This window comes from Cherax quadricarinatus, unplaced genomic scaffold, assembly GCF_038502225.1.
Source record: "Cherax quadricarinatus isolate ZL_2023a unplaced genomic scaffold, ASM3850222v1 Contig370, whole genome shotgun sequence".
Lineage (NCBI taxonomy): Eukaryota > Metazoa > Arthropoda > Malacostraca > Decapoda > Parastacidae > Cherax > Cherax quadricarinatus.
Window position 1 is genome coordinate 170,206 of NW_027195396.1, and position 18,255 is coordinate 188,460.

The 18,255-nt window shown below is 43.1% G+C and overlaps 1 protein-coding gene across 1 annotated transcript in view; it reads left to right on the forward strand.

Moving 5' to 3' along the window:
• LOC128700454 (dynein axonemal heavy chain 7) overlaps positions 1 to 17,751 on the forward strand; it is a 166,430-nt gene extending 148,679 nt beyond the window's left edge. Inside the window, exons 9-11 of the mRNA XM_070080379.1 lie at positions 8,536 to 8,741; positions 16,898 to 17,038; positions 17,628 to 17,751. Of these exons, the coding sequence (XP_069936480.1) occupies positions 8,536 to 8,741; positions 16,898 to 17,038; positions 17,628 to 17,751 (471 nt within the window). The remainder of the gene's footprint in view (positions 1 to 8,535; positions 8,742 to 16,897; positions 17,039 to 17,627) is intronic.
• Positions 17,752 to 18,255: the final 504 nt, after the last annotated feature.

Consider the following 18,255-nt stretch of genomic DNA (forward strand, 5'->3'; position numbering starts at 1 on the left):
AACCCCCCTATTCTCCAAAAATTTGCCAGCTGGGTCATGTTATCTTCTATTACTTTTATGATGCTTTTGATTGCATTTTTCTCCCCTTGTCTTCTTGCTTCATAAGTTTCCCCTTCAACTTCCAGGAGCCCATAAACAAAGATTGACCTCTCCCTTTCATTCTCCCACTGCATATCCCTATGTATCCCCTGACTTGATTTAGTTTCCTCCATTGCAGCTTCCCTTTCTTCAGTTTCTTAACTATCTTTTGTCTTTTAGCCCAGTAGCCTGTCATTTTCCCTTCTCAGCTTTCCCTGGGATCTACTGTGGTCTGTTACAGCTTCCATATATAGTTCAGCTCTTTCATTTTCTACAGTCCCCTCAATTGCTCCTGATGTGATTCTCTTGTTTCTCGGGCTACACAATGGTCTGATAGGGTTTCTGCATAGTTTCACTTTTTCGTTCCCTACAGTCCCCTTGTTTGTGACTGAGGTAGCAGTCTCTGATGTCATTCCCAAATTGTTATTTAATTCTTTAGGCTGTTTCAGATTTTTCAGTTCCTCTTCTAATCTCTGTATCCTAGCCTCTGCTGCTGTGACTTGCATTTCCCTCTTCTTGCTTTCTGCATCTATCCTCTCTTCCATTTTCATGCTAAGTTCTTCTAGCTTCTTTCCCCACTCATGTTTTCTTTTCAGGAGCTCTGCTGCCCAATCTTCCTTTGCAGACTCATCGTCCAGTCCCCTGATTTTCCTTCCTGCTCTCTGGTAACCCATTTTTTTTGTTTGTTTTGGTTGGCACAAAATGAAAATCTTATGTAATTCCGTGTGTTAGTTTTGTGGTGTGTTTGTCCGAGGGGGGGGAGCGGGGAGGTAGAGGAAGAAGCTGGAGACAGTGGCTAAATGGGAGAGGGGTTGGAAGGGGGATTGATTAAGGGAATATGGGGAGTGAGGAGGAGGGATAAGCAAAGGGGGAGAATGGGTGAGGGAGAAGGGGAAAGAGGGAGAAGGGGAAAGAGGGAGAGGAAGGGAGAAGGAGGGTGAGAGAGAGAGATTGGGGGGATCAGAGGAAGGAGCGAGAGATAGGTAAGGGGAGGGTGCAGGGGAGAGAGTGTGTGTGTGTGTGTGTGTCTGTATATGTGAGAATGTGTGTGTGTGTGTGTGTGTGTGTGTATATGTGAGAATGTGTGGGTGTAAACGTGTGTGTGTATGTTTGTGTGTGTGGAACTATATGTGGGTTTATTAAGTGTCTGAAAAGTAGGTGGGATTTTGTGTTGTGGTGGATGAGTGTGTATGTGGAGTGTGCAGTGCTCCTTCACCTGGCTTACCTCACACCCTACTGTGACCTGACCCAAACCTACCTACTATTTTGTGTCCTCTATGCTTTTACTTCCACCTAGTCTTATAGAATCCTGTCTCGCCTTGTTCTATAAATTAAAATTGCTATTCCTTGTTGAGTACTTGATAGCCTATTCTTTATCGTACTACGAGAGTTGGACCGTTTACAATCAGCTTGACGGTTAATTGGAAACCCAAACTCACACCCAACAACCACCATAGATGAATACTTGCAATGCAGCCTGTAGATTGTCCATCTCGATGTGATGTCCTGGCATAGATCCACCTCCATTTCCTCTCGATATATAATGTACCCTATTCACTGTATTTCTTTTACTGGTCGCACATTTGTTTCACTTTATTAACTTTCTTGGGTGACACGTGGCAACGTCGCCTGGAGCACATTGGGCTTTCCCACTCTGAATGCACCACCAAGTATCACTTTCTAGTTCATATATAAAATTGTGGTTCTCCCCACACTTATGTGGCTCAGGGTAAATTGAAAATCGCTTCAAGGATTGTTCACTACCCTGACACACTTAACGACCCTTGGGTAGCCCTCAAAAACACTTATATCCGCAGAGCACGAAAGGCATGACTCGCGCACGCGGTGTCCCTAATGTACTTACCTAATTGTACTCATCTAATTGTGGTTGCAGGGGTGGAGACTCAGCTCCTGGTCCTGTCTCTTCACTGACCGCTACTGGGTCCTCCCTCTCCCTGCTCCATGAGCTTTATCATACCTCTTCTTAAAACTATGTATGGTTCGTGCCTCCACTACATCGCTTGTCAGACTATTCCACTTCCTAACAACTCTGCGGCTGAAGAAATACTTCCTAACATCCTTTAGACCCATCTGAGTCTTCAGCTTCCAATTGTGACCCCTTGTTTCTGTGTCCCATGTCTGGAACATCCTGTCTCTGTCCACCTTGTCTATTCCACACAGTATTTTGTAGGTCGTTATCATGTCTCCGCTGACCCTCCCGTCCTCCTGTTTGTGTGTGTGTGTGTGTGTGTGTGTGTTTATATGTATGAGCAACTTTCTTAATCGTAATTTAAAGTATAATTTTTTTTATTTTTAAGCACGTTCCTATTGGCTGACATCGGCCGGTTTTCACTGAGACCGATGCCAAAAAAACTGCTAATTCCGGAAGGTACCAACACCAAAACTTTACTCAGTCTCTAATATATAAATAAATTTTACATTCATACATATAGTAATACATACATACACCTAAATATGTAAAAAATATACATGGAAGCAAATGAACATGCATAAAAAGACTTAGGTATACATATTTACATTATATTCACACGAAAATCGACTTTCAAAAAGTCTTATACATATGAATATGCTCAAGTAAATACGCTAGTTCACAGAAATATATTTAAGCAGAAGAACACATGCATGCATACATATGCACACATATTCAGACTTATACATACGCATAAGCATGCATTTGCACACATATACATATAAACATACATCTGTAGTAGGTTGGTAGACAGCAACCACCCAGGGAAAAGAATCTTTCCTCCGTAAGCCATGCGTGTCGTATGAGGCGACTAAAATGCCGGGAGCAATGGGCTAGTAACCCCTTCTCCTGTAGACATTTACTAAAAAAGAGAAGAATAAAAGCTTTATAAAACTGGGATGCTTGAATGTGCATGGATGTAGTGCGGATGACAAGGAACAGATGATTGCTGATGTTATGAATGAAAAGGAGTTGGATGTCCTGGCCCTAAGAGAAACAAAGCTGAAGGGGGTAGGGGAGTTTCGGTGGGGGGAAATAAATGGGATTAAATCTGGAGTATCTGAGAGAGTTAGAGAAATGGAAGGGGTAGCAGTAATGTTGAAGGATCAGTTATGGAAGGAGAAAAGAGAATATGAATGTGTAAATTCAAGAATTATGTGGATTAAAGTAAAGGTTGGATGCGAAAAGTGGGTCATAATAAGCGTGTATGCACCTGGAGAAGAGAGGAATGTAGAGGAGAGAGAGAGTTTTTGGGAGATGTTAAGTGAATGTATAGGAACCTTTTAACCAAGTGAGAGAGTAATTGTGGTAGGGGACCTGAATGCTAAAGTAGGAGAAACTTTTAGAGAGGGTGTGGTATGTAAGTTTGGGGTGCCAGGTGTAAATGATAATGGGAGCCCTTTGATTGAACTTTGTATAGAAAGGGGTTTAGTTATAGGTAATACATATTTTAAGAAAAAGAGGATAAATAAGTATACAAGATATGATGTAGGGCGAAATGACAGTAGTTTGTTGGATTATGTATTGGTAGATAAAAGACTGTTGAGTAGACTTCAGGATGTACATGTTTATAGAGGGGCCACAGATATATCAGATCACTTTCTAGTTGTAGCTACACTGAGAGTAAAAGGTAGATGGGATACAAGGAGAATAGAAGCATCAGGGAAGAGAGAGGTAAAGGTTTATAAACTAAAAGAGGAGGCAATTAGGGTAAGATATAAACAGCTGTTGGAGGATAGATGGGCTAATGACAGCATAGGCAATGGAGTCGAAGAGGTATGGGGTAGGTTTAAAAATGTCGTGTTAGAGTGTTCAGCAGAAGTTTGTGGTTACAGGAAAGTGGGTGCCGGAGGGAAGAGGAGCGATTGGTGGAATGATGATGTAAAGAGAGTAGTAAAGGAGAAAAAGTTAGCATATGAGAAGTTTTTACAAAGTAGAAGTGATGCAAGGAGGGAAGAGTATATGGAGAAAAAGAGAGAGGTTAAGAGAGTGGTGAAGCAATGTAAAAAGAGAGCAAATGAGAGAGTAGGTGAGATGTTATCAACAAATTTTGTTGAAAATAAGAAAAAGTTATGGAGTGAGATTAACAAGTTAAGGAAACCTAAAGAACAAATGGATTTGTCAGTTAAAAATAGGAGAAGAAAGTTATAAATGGAGAGTTAGAGGTACTGGGAAGATGTAGGGAATATTTTGAGGAATTGTTAAATGTTGATGAAGATAGGGAAGCGGTGATTTTGTGTATAGGGCAAGGAGGAATAACATCTTGTAGGAGTGAGGAAGAATCAGTTGTGAGTGTGGGGGAAGTTCGTGAGGCAGTAGGTAAAATGAAAGGGGGTAAGGCAGCCTGGATTGATGGGATAAAGATAGAAATGTTAAAAGCAGGTGGGGATATAGTTTTGGAGTGGTTGGTGCAATTATTTAATAAATGTATGGAAGAGGGTAAGGTACCTAGGGATTGGCAGAGAGCATGCATAGTTCCTTTGTATAAAGGCAAAGGGGATAAAAGAGAGTGCAAAAATTATAGGGGGATAAGTCTGTTGAGTATACCTGGTAAAGTGTATGGTAGAGTTATTTTTGAAAGAATTAAGAGTAAGACGGAGAATAGGATAGCAGATGAACAAAGAGGCTTTAGGAAAGGTAGGGGGTGTGTGGACCAGGTGTTTACAGTGAAACATATAAGTGAACAGTATTTAGGTAAGCTAAAGAGGTCTTTGTGGCATTTATGGATTTGGAAAAGGCGTATGACAGGGTGGATAGGGGGGCAATGTGGCAGATGTTGCAGGTGTATGGTGTAGGAGGTAGGTTACTGAAAGCAATGAAGAGTTTTTACGAGGATAGTGAGGCTCAAGTTAGAGTATGTAGGGAAGAGGGAAATTATTTCACAGTAAAAGTAGGCCTTAGGCAAGGATGTGTGATGTCACCGTGGTTGTCTAATATATTTATAGATGGGGTTGTAAGGGAAGCAAATGCGAGGGTCTTGGCAAGAGGCGTGGAGTTATAAGATAAAGAATCACACACAAAGTGGGAGTTGTCACAGTTGCTCTTTGGTGATGACACTGTGCTCTTGGGAGATTCTGAAGAGAAGTTGCAGAGATTGGTGGATGAACTTGGTAGGGTATGCAAAAGAAGAAAATTGAAAGTGAATACAGGAAACAGTAAGGTTATGAGGATAACAAAAAGATTAGGTCATGAAAGATTGGCTATCAGATTGGAGGGAGAGAGTATGGAGGAGGAGAATGTATTCAGATATTTGTGAGTGGACGTGTCAGCGGATGGGTGTATGGATGATGAGGTGAATCATAGAATTGATGAGGGGAAAAGGGTGAGTGGCGCACTTAGGAGTCTGTGGAGACAAAGAACTTTGTCCTTGGAGGCAAAGAGGGAAATGTATGAGAGCATAGTTTTACCAACGCTCTTATATGGGTGTGAAGCATGGGTGATGAATGTTGCAGCAAGGAGAAGGCTAGAGCCAGTGGAGATGTCATGTCTGAGGGCAATGTGTGGTGTGAATATAATGCAGAGAATTCGTAGTTTGGAAGTTAGGAGGAGGTGTGGGATTACCAAAACTGTTGTCCAGAGGGCTGAGGAAGGGTTTTTGAGGTGATTCGGACATGTAGAGAGAATGGAGCGAAACAGAATGACTTCAAGAGTGTATCAGTCTGTAGTGGAAGGAAGGCGGGGTAGGGGTCGGCCTAGGAAGGGTTGTAGGGAGGGGGTAAAGGAGGTTTTTGTGTGCGAGGGGCTTGGACATCCAGCAGGCATGCCTGAACGTGTTTGATAGGAGTGAATGGAGACAAATGGTTTTTAATACTTGACGTGCTGTTGGAGTGTGAGCAAAGTAACATTTATGAAGGGGTTCAAGGAAACCGGCAGGCCAGACTTGAGTCCTGGAGATGGGAAGTACAGTGCCTGCACTCTGAAGGAGGGGTGTTAATGTTGCAGCTTAAAAACTGTAGTGTAAAGCACCCCTCTGGCAAGACAGTGATGGAGTGAATGATGGTGAAAGTTTTTCTTTTTCGGGCCACCCTGCCTTGGTCTGATTCGGCCAGTGTGATAATAATAATAAATACATCTGTAAATACACATATGAATACATTCCTACGTAAATACATATACACATATACTATTTAAGTAAGAAAGTGCATAAATGTGCAGAAAGTTGTACGCACACACATACACACACGTATACATATTTATATTTTTCTTCATTGCAGTTTTCTGACCTCCATCTAATATTTCTGATCACCCTTCAATGTGTCTGACCACCCTCCAAAATTTTTGACCACCCTCCAATATTTCTGACTTCCCTCCAATATTTCTGACTTCCCTCCAATATTTCAGACCACCCTCCAATATTTCTCACCTCCCTCCAATATTTCTGACCACCCTCCAATATTTCTGACCACACTTCAATATTTCTCAGCTCCATCCAATATTTCTCACCTCCCTCCAATATTTCTCACCTCCCTCCAATATTTCTGACCACTCTCCAATATTTCTGACCCCCCTACAATATTTCTGACTTCCCACCAACATTTCTGACCTCCCTCCAATATTCTGACCTCCTTCCAATATTTTTGACCACCCTCCAATATTTCTGACCACCCTCCAATATTTCTCACATCCCTCCAATATTTCTCAACTCCCTCCAATATTTCTGATCACCATCCAATATTTCTCACCTCCGTCCAATATATCTGACCATTCTACAATTATTTCTGACCCCCCTACAATATTTCTGACTTCCATCCGACATTTCTGACCTCCCACCAATATTTCTGACCTCCCTCCAATATTTTTGGCCACCCTCCAATGTTTCTGACCACCCTCCATTATTTCTGATCACCCTCCAATATTTCTGACCTCCCTCCATTATTTCTGACCTCCCTCCAATATTTCTGACCTCCCTCCAAAATTTCCGACCACCCTCCAATATTTCTGACCACCCTCCAATATTTCTGACCACCCTCCAATATTTCTCACCTCGCTCAAATATTTCTGACCACCCTCCAATATTTCTCACCTCCCTCCAATATTTCTGACAACCCTCCAATATTTCTGACCACTCTCCAATATTTCTGACTTCCCTCCAACATTTCTGACCTACCTCCAATATTTCTTACCTCCCTCCAATATTTCTTACCACCCTCCAATATTTCTGATCACCCTCCAATATTTATGACATCCCTCCAATATTTCTGATCTCCCTCCAATATTTCTGACCTCCCTCTAACATTTCTGACCTTCCTCCAATATTTCTGACCTCACTCCAATATTTCTGATCTCCCTCCAATATTTCTGACCTCCCTCAAATATTTCTGACCTCCCTCCAATATTTCTGACCTCCCTCCAATATTTCTGTCCTTCCTCTCCAATATTTCTCACCTCTCTCCAATATTTCTCACCTCCCTCCAGCATTTCTGACCTCCCTCCAATGTTTCTGACCTCCCTTCAATATTTCTGACCTTCCTCCATTATTTCTGACCACCCTCCAATATTTCTCACCTCCCTCCAATATTTCTCACCTCCTCCAATATTTCTGACCACCCCCCAATATTTCTCACCTCCAATATTTCTCACCTCCCTCCAATATTTATCACCTCCCTCCAATATTTCTGACCACCCTCCAATATTTCTGACCACCCTCTAATATTTCTGATCACCCTCCAATATTTCTGACCTCCCTCCAATATATCTGACCTCCCTCCAATAATTCTGACCTCCCTCTAACACTTCTGACCTCCCTCCAATATTTCTGACCTCCCTCCAATATTTCTGATCACCCTCCATTATTTCTGACCACCTTCCAATATTTCTGACCTCCTTCCAATATTTCTGACCTCCCTCCAATATTTCTGACCTCCCTCCAATATTTCTGATCTCCCTCCAATATTTCTGATCTCTCTTCAATATTTCTGGCCTCCCTCCAATATTTCTAACCGCCCTCCGATATTTCTGACCTCCTTCCAGTATTTCTGACCACCCTCCAATATTTTTGACGACTCTCCAATATTTCTGACCTCCCTCCAGTATTTATGACTACCCATCAATATTTCTGACCATCCTCCAATATTTCTGACCACCCTTAAATGTTTCTGATATCCTCCAATATTTCTGACCTCCATCCAATATTTCTGAAGACCCTCAAATGTTTCTGTCCACCTTTCAATATTTCTGACCACCATCCTATATTTCTTACCACCCTCCAATATTTCTGACCACCCTACAATAATCCTGACCACCCTCCAATATTTCTGACCACCCTCCAATATTTCTGACCACCCTCCAATATTTCTGACCATCTTTCAATAATTATGACCACCATCCAATATTTCTGAACATCCTCCAGTATTTCTGACTACCATTGCTTCACTGAGGTAGACCAGGCTGGGCTTATCGAGTACGGGGAAATCTATCCCTCGTAACGCAGCAACTGAAATACGTCTAGTAATATTTTTAATTTTCAGAAAATGTCTGACGAGATCAAACATAAAGAAGAGCAGTGCGTAGAGACAGAAGCTGCACTGCTGCTGTGCTGTCAGCAGTATGAAGCTGTGTCCAAGCCTGCAGCTGCACTCTACATCACTCTGACGAGTCTTAATGCACTCTCTCATATGTACCAGTTCTCGTTAAGCTGGTACATTAATCTATATATCTCCGTTATAGAGAATACGTAAGTATAGAAGACGTTTTATAAATTTTTTTTAACCTCTCTGGCCGTCTCCTCCCAAGACGAGAGACAGCTGTGGTTGTGTCAGGGTAAGCGCTAAATCCATAGGGGACAAAGATCGCCTGAAGAATGGGAGGATTTGAGGAGTCGCTCCTGTTCCCTGGATCAGGAGCCCTTCACCATGAAATGAGAGCAGTGATGAGGAATTATATATTGATCATTGCACTTACTGGGTATCAGTATAACACATATTTTGTCAGTTTCAACATTTTCTTTAAGTTTTCTGACAACATATTTTCAGTCAAATCTGCCACTGTGAAAGAAGTGGATGATGAGTGTGCCATGTGCCACTGTGAAAGAAGTGGATGACGAGTGTGCCATGTGCCACTGTGAAAGAAGTGGATGATGAGTGTGCCATGTGCCACTGTGAAAGAAGTGGATGATGAGTGTGCCATGTGCCACTGTGAAAGAAGTGGATGATGAGTGTGCCATGTGCCACTGTGAAAGAAGTGGATGATGAGTGTGCCATGTGCCACTGTGAAAGAAGTGGATGATGAGTGTGCCATGTGCCACTGTGAAAGAAGTGGATGATGAGTGTGCCATGTGCCACTGTGAAAGAAGTGGATGATGAGTGTGCCATGTGCCACTGTGAAAGAAGTGGGTGATGAGTGTGCCATGTGACACTGTGAAAGAAGTGGATGATGAGTGTGCCATGTGCCACTGTGAAAGAAGTGGATGATGAGTGTGCCATGTGCCACTGTGAAAGAAGTGGATGATGAGTGTGCCATGTGCCACTGTGAAAGAAGTGGATGATGAGTGTGCCATGTGCCACTGTGATAATAGTGGATGATGAGTGTGCCATGTACCACTGTGATAATAGTGGATGATGAGTGTGCCATGTGCCACTGTGATAATAGTGGATGATGAGTGTGCCATGTGCCACTGTGATAATAGTGGGTGATGAGTGTGCCATGTACCACTGTGATAATAGTGGATGATGAGTGTGCCATGTGCAACTGTGAAAGAAGTGGATGATGAGTATGCCATGTGCCACTGTGAAAGAAGTGGATGATGAGTATGCCATGTGCCACTGTGATGATAGCGGATGATGAGTGTGCCATGTGCCACTGTGATAATAGTGGATGATGAGTGTGCCATGTGCCACTGTGATAATAGTGGATGATGAGTGTGCCATGTGCCACTGTGATAATAGTGGATGATGAGTGTGCCATGTGCCACTGTGAAAGAAGTGGATGATGAGTATGCCATGTGCCACTGTGAAAGAAGTGGATGATGAGTGTGCCATGTGCCACTGTGATAATAGTGGGTGATGAGTGTGCCATGTGCCACTGTGATAATAGTGGATGATGAGTGTGCCATGTGCCACTGTGATAATAGTGGATGATGAGTGTGCCATGTGCCACTGTGATAATAGTGGATGATGAGTGTGCCATGTGCCACTGTGATAATAGTGGATGATGAGTGTGCCATGTGCCACTGTGATAATAGTGGGTGATGAGTGTGCCATGTACCACTGTGATAATAGTGGATGATGAGTGTGCCATGTGCCACTGTGATAATAGTGGATGATGAGTGTGCCATGTGCCACTGTGATAATAGTGGATGATGAGTGTGCCATGTGCCACTGTGATAATAGTGGATGATGAGTGTGCCATGTGCCACTGTGATAATAGTGGATGATGAGTGTGCCATGTGCCACTGTGATAATAGTGGATGATGAGTGTGCCATGTGCCACTGTGATAATAGTGGATGATGAGTGTGCCATGTGCCACTGTGATAATAGTGTGATGAATGGACCAGTAGTGGATGATGAGTGTGCCATGTGCCACTGTGATAATAGTGGATGATGAGTGTGCCATGTGCCACTGTGATAATAGTGGATGATGAGTGTGCCATGTACCACTGTGATAATAGTGGATGATGAGTGTGCCATGTGCCACTGTGATAATAGTGGATGATGAGTGTGCCATGTGCCACTGTGATAATAGTGGGTGATGAGTGTGCCATGTGCCACTGTGATAATAGTGGATGATGAGTGTGTCATGTGCCACTATGATAATAGTGGATGATGAGTGTGCCATGTGCCACTGTGATAATAGTGGATGATGAGTGTGCCACTGTGATAATGGTGGACGATGAGTGTGCCACTGTGATAATGGTGGATGATGAGTGTGCCATGTGCCACTATGATAGTGGATGAAGAGTGTGCCATGTGCCACTGTGATAATAGTGGATGAAGAGTGTGCCAGAGTGTGCCATGTGCCACTGTGATAATAGTGGATGATGAGTGTGCCATGTACCACTGTGATAATAGTGGATGATGAGTGTGCCATGTGCCACTGTGATAATAGTGGATGATGAGTGTGCCATGTGCCACTGTGATAATAGTGGATGATGAGTGTGCCATGTGCCACTGTGATAATAGTGGATGATGAGTGTGCCATGTGCCACTGTGATAATAGTGGATGATGAGTGTGCCATGTGCCACTGTGATAATAGTGGATGATGAGTGTGCCATGTGCCACTGTGATAATAGTGGATGATGATTGTGCTATGTGCCACTATGATAGTGGATGATGAGTGTGCCATGTGCCACTGTGAAAGAAGTGGATGATGAGTATGCTATGTGCCACTGTGATAATGGTGGATGATGAGTGTGCCATGTGCCACTGTGATAATAGTGGATGATGAGTGTGCCATGTGCCACTGTGATAATAGTGGATGATGAGTGTGCCATGTGCCACTGTGATAATAGTGGATGATGAGTGTGCCATGTGCCACTGTGAAAGAAGTGGATGATGAGTGTGCCATGTGCCACTGTGATAATAGTGGATGATGAATGTGCCATGTGCCACTGTGATAATAGTGGATGATGAGTGTGCCATGTGCCACTGTGATAATAGTGGATGATGAGTGTGCCATGTGCCACTGTGATAATAGTGGATGATGAGTGTGCCATGTGCCACTGTGATAATAGTGGATGATGAGTGTGCCATGTGCCATTGTGATAATGATGAGTGTGCCATGGATGATGAGTGTGCCATGATGCCACTGTGATAATAGTGGAGTGATGAGTGTGCCATGTGCCACTGTGATAATAGTGGATGATGAGTGTGATAATAGTGGATGATGATGTTATGTGCCACTGTGATAATAGTGGATGATGAGTGTGCCATGTGCCACTGTGATAATAGTGGATGATGAGTGTGCCATGTGCCACTGTGATAATAGTGGATGATGAGTGTGCAATGTGCCACTGTGAGTAATGAGTGGATGATAATATGAGTGAGTGCCATGTGCCACTGTGATAATAGTGGATGATGAGTGTGCTATGTGCCACTGTGATAATAGTGGATGATGAGTGTGCTATGTGCCACTGTGATAATAGTGGATGATGAGTGTGCCATGTGCCACTGTGATAATAGTGGATGATGAGTGTGCCATGTGCCACTGTGATAATAGTGGATGATGAGTGTGCTATGTGCCACTGTGATAATAGTGGATGATGAGTGTGCTATGTGCCACTGTGATAATAGTGGATGATGAGTGTGCTATGTGCCACTGTGATAATAGTGGATGATGAGTGTGCCATGGACCACTGTGATAATAGTGGATGATTAGTGTGCCTTGTGCCACTATGATAGTGGATGATGAGTGTGCCACTGTGATAATAGTGGATGATGAGTGTGCCATGGACCACTGTGATACTAGTGGATGATGAGTGTGCCATGTGCCACTATGATAGTGGATGAAGAGTGTGCCATGTGCCACTGTGATAATAGTGGATGATGAGTGTGCCACTGTGATAATAGTGGATGATGAGTGTGCCATGTGCCACTATGATAGTGGATGAAGAGTGTGCCATGTGCCACTGTGATAATAGTGGATGAGTGTGCCATGTACCACTGTGATACTAGTGGATGATGAGTGTGCCATTTGCCACTGTGATAATAGTGGATGATGAGTGTGCCATGTGCCACTGTGATAATAGTGGATGATGAGTGTGCCATTTGCCACTGTGATAATAGTGGATGATGAGTGTGCCATGTGCCACTGTGATAATAGTGGATGATGAGTGTGTGTGCACATGCCACTGTGATAATAGTGGATGATGATTGTGCTATGTGCCACTATGATAGTGATGATAGTGCGTGATGAGTGTGCCATGTGCCACTGTGATAATAGTGGATGATGAGTGTGCCATGTGCCACTGTGATAATAGTGGATGATGAGTGTGCCCACTGTGATAATAGTGGATGATGAGTTTGCCATGTGCCACTGTGATAATGGTGGATGATGAGTATGCCATGTGCCACTGTGATAATAGTGGATGATGAGTGTGCCATGTGCCACTGTGATAATAGTGGATGATGAGTGTGCCATGTGCCATTGCGATATTAGTGGATGATGAGTGTGCCATGTGCCACTGTGATAATAGTGGATGATGAATATGCCATGTGCCACTGTGAAAGAAGTGGATGATGAGTGTGCCATGTGCCATTGTGATATTAGTGGATGATGAATGTGCCATGTGCCATTGTGATATTAGTGGATGATGAGTGTGCCATGTACCACTGTGATAATAGTGGGTGATGAGTGTGCCATGTACCACTGTGATAATAGTGGGTGATGAGTGTGCCATGTGCCACTGTGATAATAGTGGATGATGAGTGTGCCATGTGCCACTGTGATAATAGTGGATGATGAGTGTGCCATGTGCCACTGTGATAATAGTGGATGATGAGTGTGCCATGTGCCACTGTGATAATAGTGGGTGATGAGTGTGCCATGTTTGATAATAGTGGGTGATGAGTGTGCCATGTGCCACTGTGATAATAGTGGATGATGAGTGTGCCATGTGCCACTGTGATAATAGTGGATGATGAGTGTGCCATGTGCCACTGTGATAATAGTGGATGATGAGTGTGTTATGTGCCACTGTGATAATAGTGGATGATGAGTGTGCTATGTGCCACTGTGATAATAGTGGATGATGAGTGTGCTATGTGCCACTGTGATAATAGTGGATGATGAGTGTGCCACTGTGATAATAGTGGATGATGAGTGTGCCATGTGCCACTGTGATAATAGTGGATGATGAGTGTGCCATGTGCCACTGTGATAATAGTGGATGATGAGTGTGCTATGTGCCACTGTGATAATAGTGGATGATGAGTGTGCCATGTGCCACTGTGATAATAGTGGATGATGAGTGTGCCATGTGCCACTGTGATAATAGTGGATGATGAGTGTGCCATGTGCCACTGTGATAATAGTGGATGATGAGTGTGCCATGTGCCACTGTGATAATAGTGGATGATGAGTGTGCCATGTGCCACTGTGATAATAGTGGATGATGAGTGTGCCATGTGCCACTGTGATAATAGTGGATGATGAGTGTGCCATGTGCCACTGTGATAATAGTGGATGATGAGTGTGCCATGTGCCACTGTGATAATAGTGGATGATGAGTGTGCCATGTGCCACTTTGATATGATAGTGGATAGTGATGAGTGTGCCATGTGCCACTGTGATAATAGTGGATGATGAGTGTGCCATGATAATAGTGGATGATGAGTGTGCCATGTGCCACTGTGATAATAGTGGAGTGATGAGTGTGTGCCATGTGCCACTGTGATAATAGTGGATGATGAGTGTGCCATGTGCCACTGTGATAATAGTGGATGATGAGTGTGCCATGTGCCACTGTGATAATAGTGGATGATGAGTGTGCCATGTGCCACTGTGATAATAGTGGGTGATGAGTGTGCTATGTGCCACTATGATAGTGGATGATGAGTGTGCCATGTGCCACTGTGATAATAGTGGATGATGAGTGTGCCATGTGCCACTGTGATAATAGTGGATGATGAGTGTGCCATGTGCCACTGTGATAATAGTGGATGATGAGTGTGCCATGTGCCACTGTGATAATAGTGGATGATGAGTGTGCCATGTGCCACTGTGATAATAGTGGATGATGAGTGTGCCATGTGCCACTGTGATAATAGTGGATGATGAGTGTGCCATGTGCCACTAGTGGATGATAGTGGATGATGAGTGTGCCATGTGCCACTGTGATAATAGTGGATGATGAGTGTGATGATGTGCCACTGTGATAATAGTGGATGATGAGTGTGCCATGTGCCACTGTGATAATAGTGGATGATGAGTGTGCCATGTGCCACTGTGATAATAGTGGATGATGAGTGTGCCATGTGCCACTGTGATAATAGTGGATGATGAGTGTGCCATGTGCCACTGTGATAATAGTGGATGATGAGTGTGCCATGTGCCACTGTGATAATAGTGGATTATGAGTGTGCCATGTGCCACTGTGATAATAGTGGATTATGAGTGTGCCATGTGCCACTGTGATAATAGTGGATTATGAGTGTGCCATGTGCCACTATGATGATTGTGGATGGTGAGTGTGCCATGTGCCACTGTGATAATAGTGGATGATGAGTGTGCCATGTGCCACTGTGATAATAGTGGATTATGAGTGTGCCATGTGCCACTGTGATAATAGTGGATGATGAGTGTGCCATGTGCCACTGTGATAATAGTGGATGATGAGTGTGCCATGTGCCACTGTGATAATAGTGGATGATGAGTGTGCCATGTGCCACTGTGATAATAGTGGATGATGAGTGTGCCATGTGCCACTGTGATAATAGTGGATGATGAGTGTGCCATGTGCCACTGTGATAATAGTGGATGATGAGTGTGCCATGTGCCACTGTGATAATAGTGGATGATGAGTGTGCCATGTGCCACTGTGATAATAGTGGATGATGAATGTGCCATGTGCCACTGTGATAATAGTGGATGATGAGTGTGCCATGTGCCACTGTGATAATAGTGGATGAAGAGTGTGCCATGTGCCACTGTGATAATAGTGGATGATGAGGGTGCCATGTGCCACTGTGATAATAGTGGATGATGAGGGTGCCATGTGCCACTGTGATAATAGTGGATGAAGAGTGTGCCATGTGCCACTGTGATAATAGTGGATGAAGAGTGTGCCATGTGCCACTGTGATAATAGTGGATGATGAGTGTGCCATGTGCCACTGTGATAATAGTGGATGATGAGTGTGCCATGTGCCACTGTGATAATAGTGGATGATGAGTGTGCCATGTGCCACTGTGATAATAGTGGATGATGAGCCATGTGCCACATGTGCCATGTGCCACTGTGATAATAGTGGATGATGAGTGTGCTATGTGCCACTGTGATGATAGTGGATGATGAGTGTGGCATGTGCCACTGTGATAATAGTGGATGATGAGTGTGCCATGTGCCACTGTGATAATAGTGGATGATGAGTGTGCCATGTGCCACTGTGATAATAGTGATGATGAGTGTGCCAGCCACTGTGATAATAGTGGATGAGTGTGCCATGTGCCACTGTGATAATAGTGGGTGATGAGTGTGCCATGTGCCACTGTGATAATAGTGGATGATGAGTGTGCCATGTGCCACTGTGATAATAGTGGGTGATGAGTGTGCCATGTGCCACTGTGATAATAGTGGATGATGAGTGTGCCATGTGCCATTGTGATATTAGTGGATGATGAGTGTGTCATGTGCCACTATGATAGTGGATGATGAGTGTGTCATGTGCCACTATGATAGTGGATGATGAGTGTGTCATGTGCCACTATGATAGTGGATGATGAGTGTGCCATGTGCCACTATGATAGTGGGTGATGAGTGTGCCATGTGCCACTGTGATAATAGTGGGTGATGAGTGTGCCATGTGCCACTGTGATAATAGTGGATGATGAGTGTGTCATGTGCCACTATGATAGTGGATGATGAGTGTGCCATGTGCCACTATGATAGTGGGTGATGAGTGTGCCATGTGCCACTATGATAGTGGGTGATGAGTGTGCCATGTGCCACTATGATAGTGGATGATGAGTGTGTCATGTGCAATACATCTATGTTACCTGTACATTGTTAAACATAAAGGAGAAACTCCAATTTTAATGTGACATTTTTTTACCATTTGACACATGTTTTTAACACAGCTCAGCAGATGTTTGTTAGTTGAGATGTTTGAATGTTAAAAACCTTCTGTATCTGTGAATAGCACTAATCTTCTTCTAAGGTTTATCATTTTTTTTAGCGGGAAGAGCTCAGTATTAGAGCATCGACTGAGTCTATTGCGGGAGTCTCTGGTGAATGAGGTTCACTCAGCTGTGGTCTGTGGTCTGGCTGCTGCTCACAGACTACCCTTCACCTTCTTAATAACTCTACATGTCCTCAGGTCAGTGAAAACCTTTGTAGGTACATATTTTAAGTTGTATTTGTAGGTAATATGAGCATTGAAATATAAATCGGCTAACAGAGCAGTTTTGCTTAAAACTGAAAGGTGAGAGAGTTTTTCGTTCATCGTAACAACATTGGATTTAGTGGATTGTTCCTCTTGCTTCAGGATGGCGTCCGCCCATAGACTACATCCTTTAATTTTTAGATCCTTTATATAGAGGTTTTCTTGTATTCTTTAATATTTCTCGGTCGTACAGTAGTCATCAGTGCAATGTATTCTGGATCTCGTTTCAAGTATAAGTTTTTACTTGTATTCGGTTCTACATCAAGAATAACATTTATAATTTAGTGAGAACAAAGCAGAGACGTTCATATGCGACAACTGATTCTTCCGTCAGTTTTTTCTGAAACTTTTATATCTCCAGGTGACAGATCAAAATTTTAAGGCATAGTGCACTTGAGTGTACTGCTTAAGCTGCTTCTGTCATGGTCGTGGGTACGACCTGCGTTATAGATATGTATCAGATGCGTAAATTTAGATATCAGCTAACGCAAATGTGCATGAGGATCTCTTACTTATTTTGCAGATGTAGATATCTGTTTACAGTAAAATATGAATGCCGATATAAGAAACTATGGATGTTCTGTGGATGTGGATGTGGATATCCGCATTCTTCTTGCAGTGATTTATGCAAAAAACGTAGAAAATAGAACCCTGAAGCATGGAAATATGATTTTTCAAAAGAGTTCCATGTACCATAATGTCCTCCACTTTCCAATGGAAGATACACCATGTTAGTACCAGATCAGGAGTAATTTCTCTCAGCCCTTAAAAGCAAGGGCGACTCCAGAAGTTTTCATACAGTAGAAGGCTATTTTACTGGCGACAAAGGGTTGGTATTTTTTGTGAACAAAATTTAAACCATTTACATCTTAAGGATAAAGAGAGAAATAAAAGAATAACTGTTTTGTCCAGAGCAAAAAATTATGGAACAAAACAATAATATAAACTATTATCCAAATAAACTACAACACTTGAAGACCAGAAAATATAACAGCAGACAGTAAATAGTGTAACTCCGGCCCTAGACTACACAGTGATACTGTCTCCCAAGACTACACAATGGTACTCTTTCCCAAGACTACACAATGATACTCACTCACAAGAGTAAACAATGGTACTCTCTTCCAAAACTAAACAATGGTACTCACAAG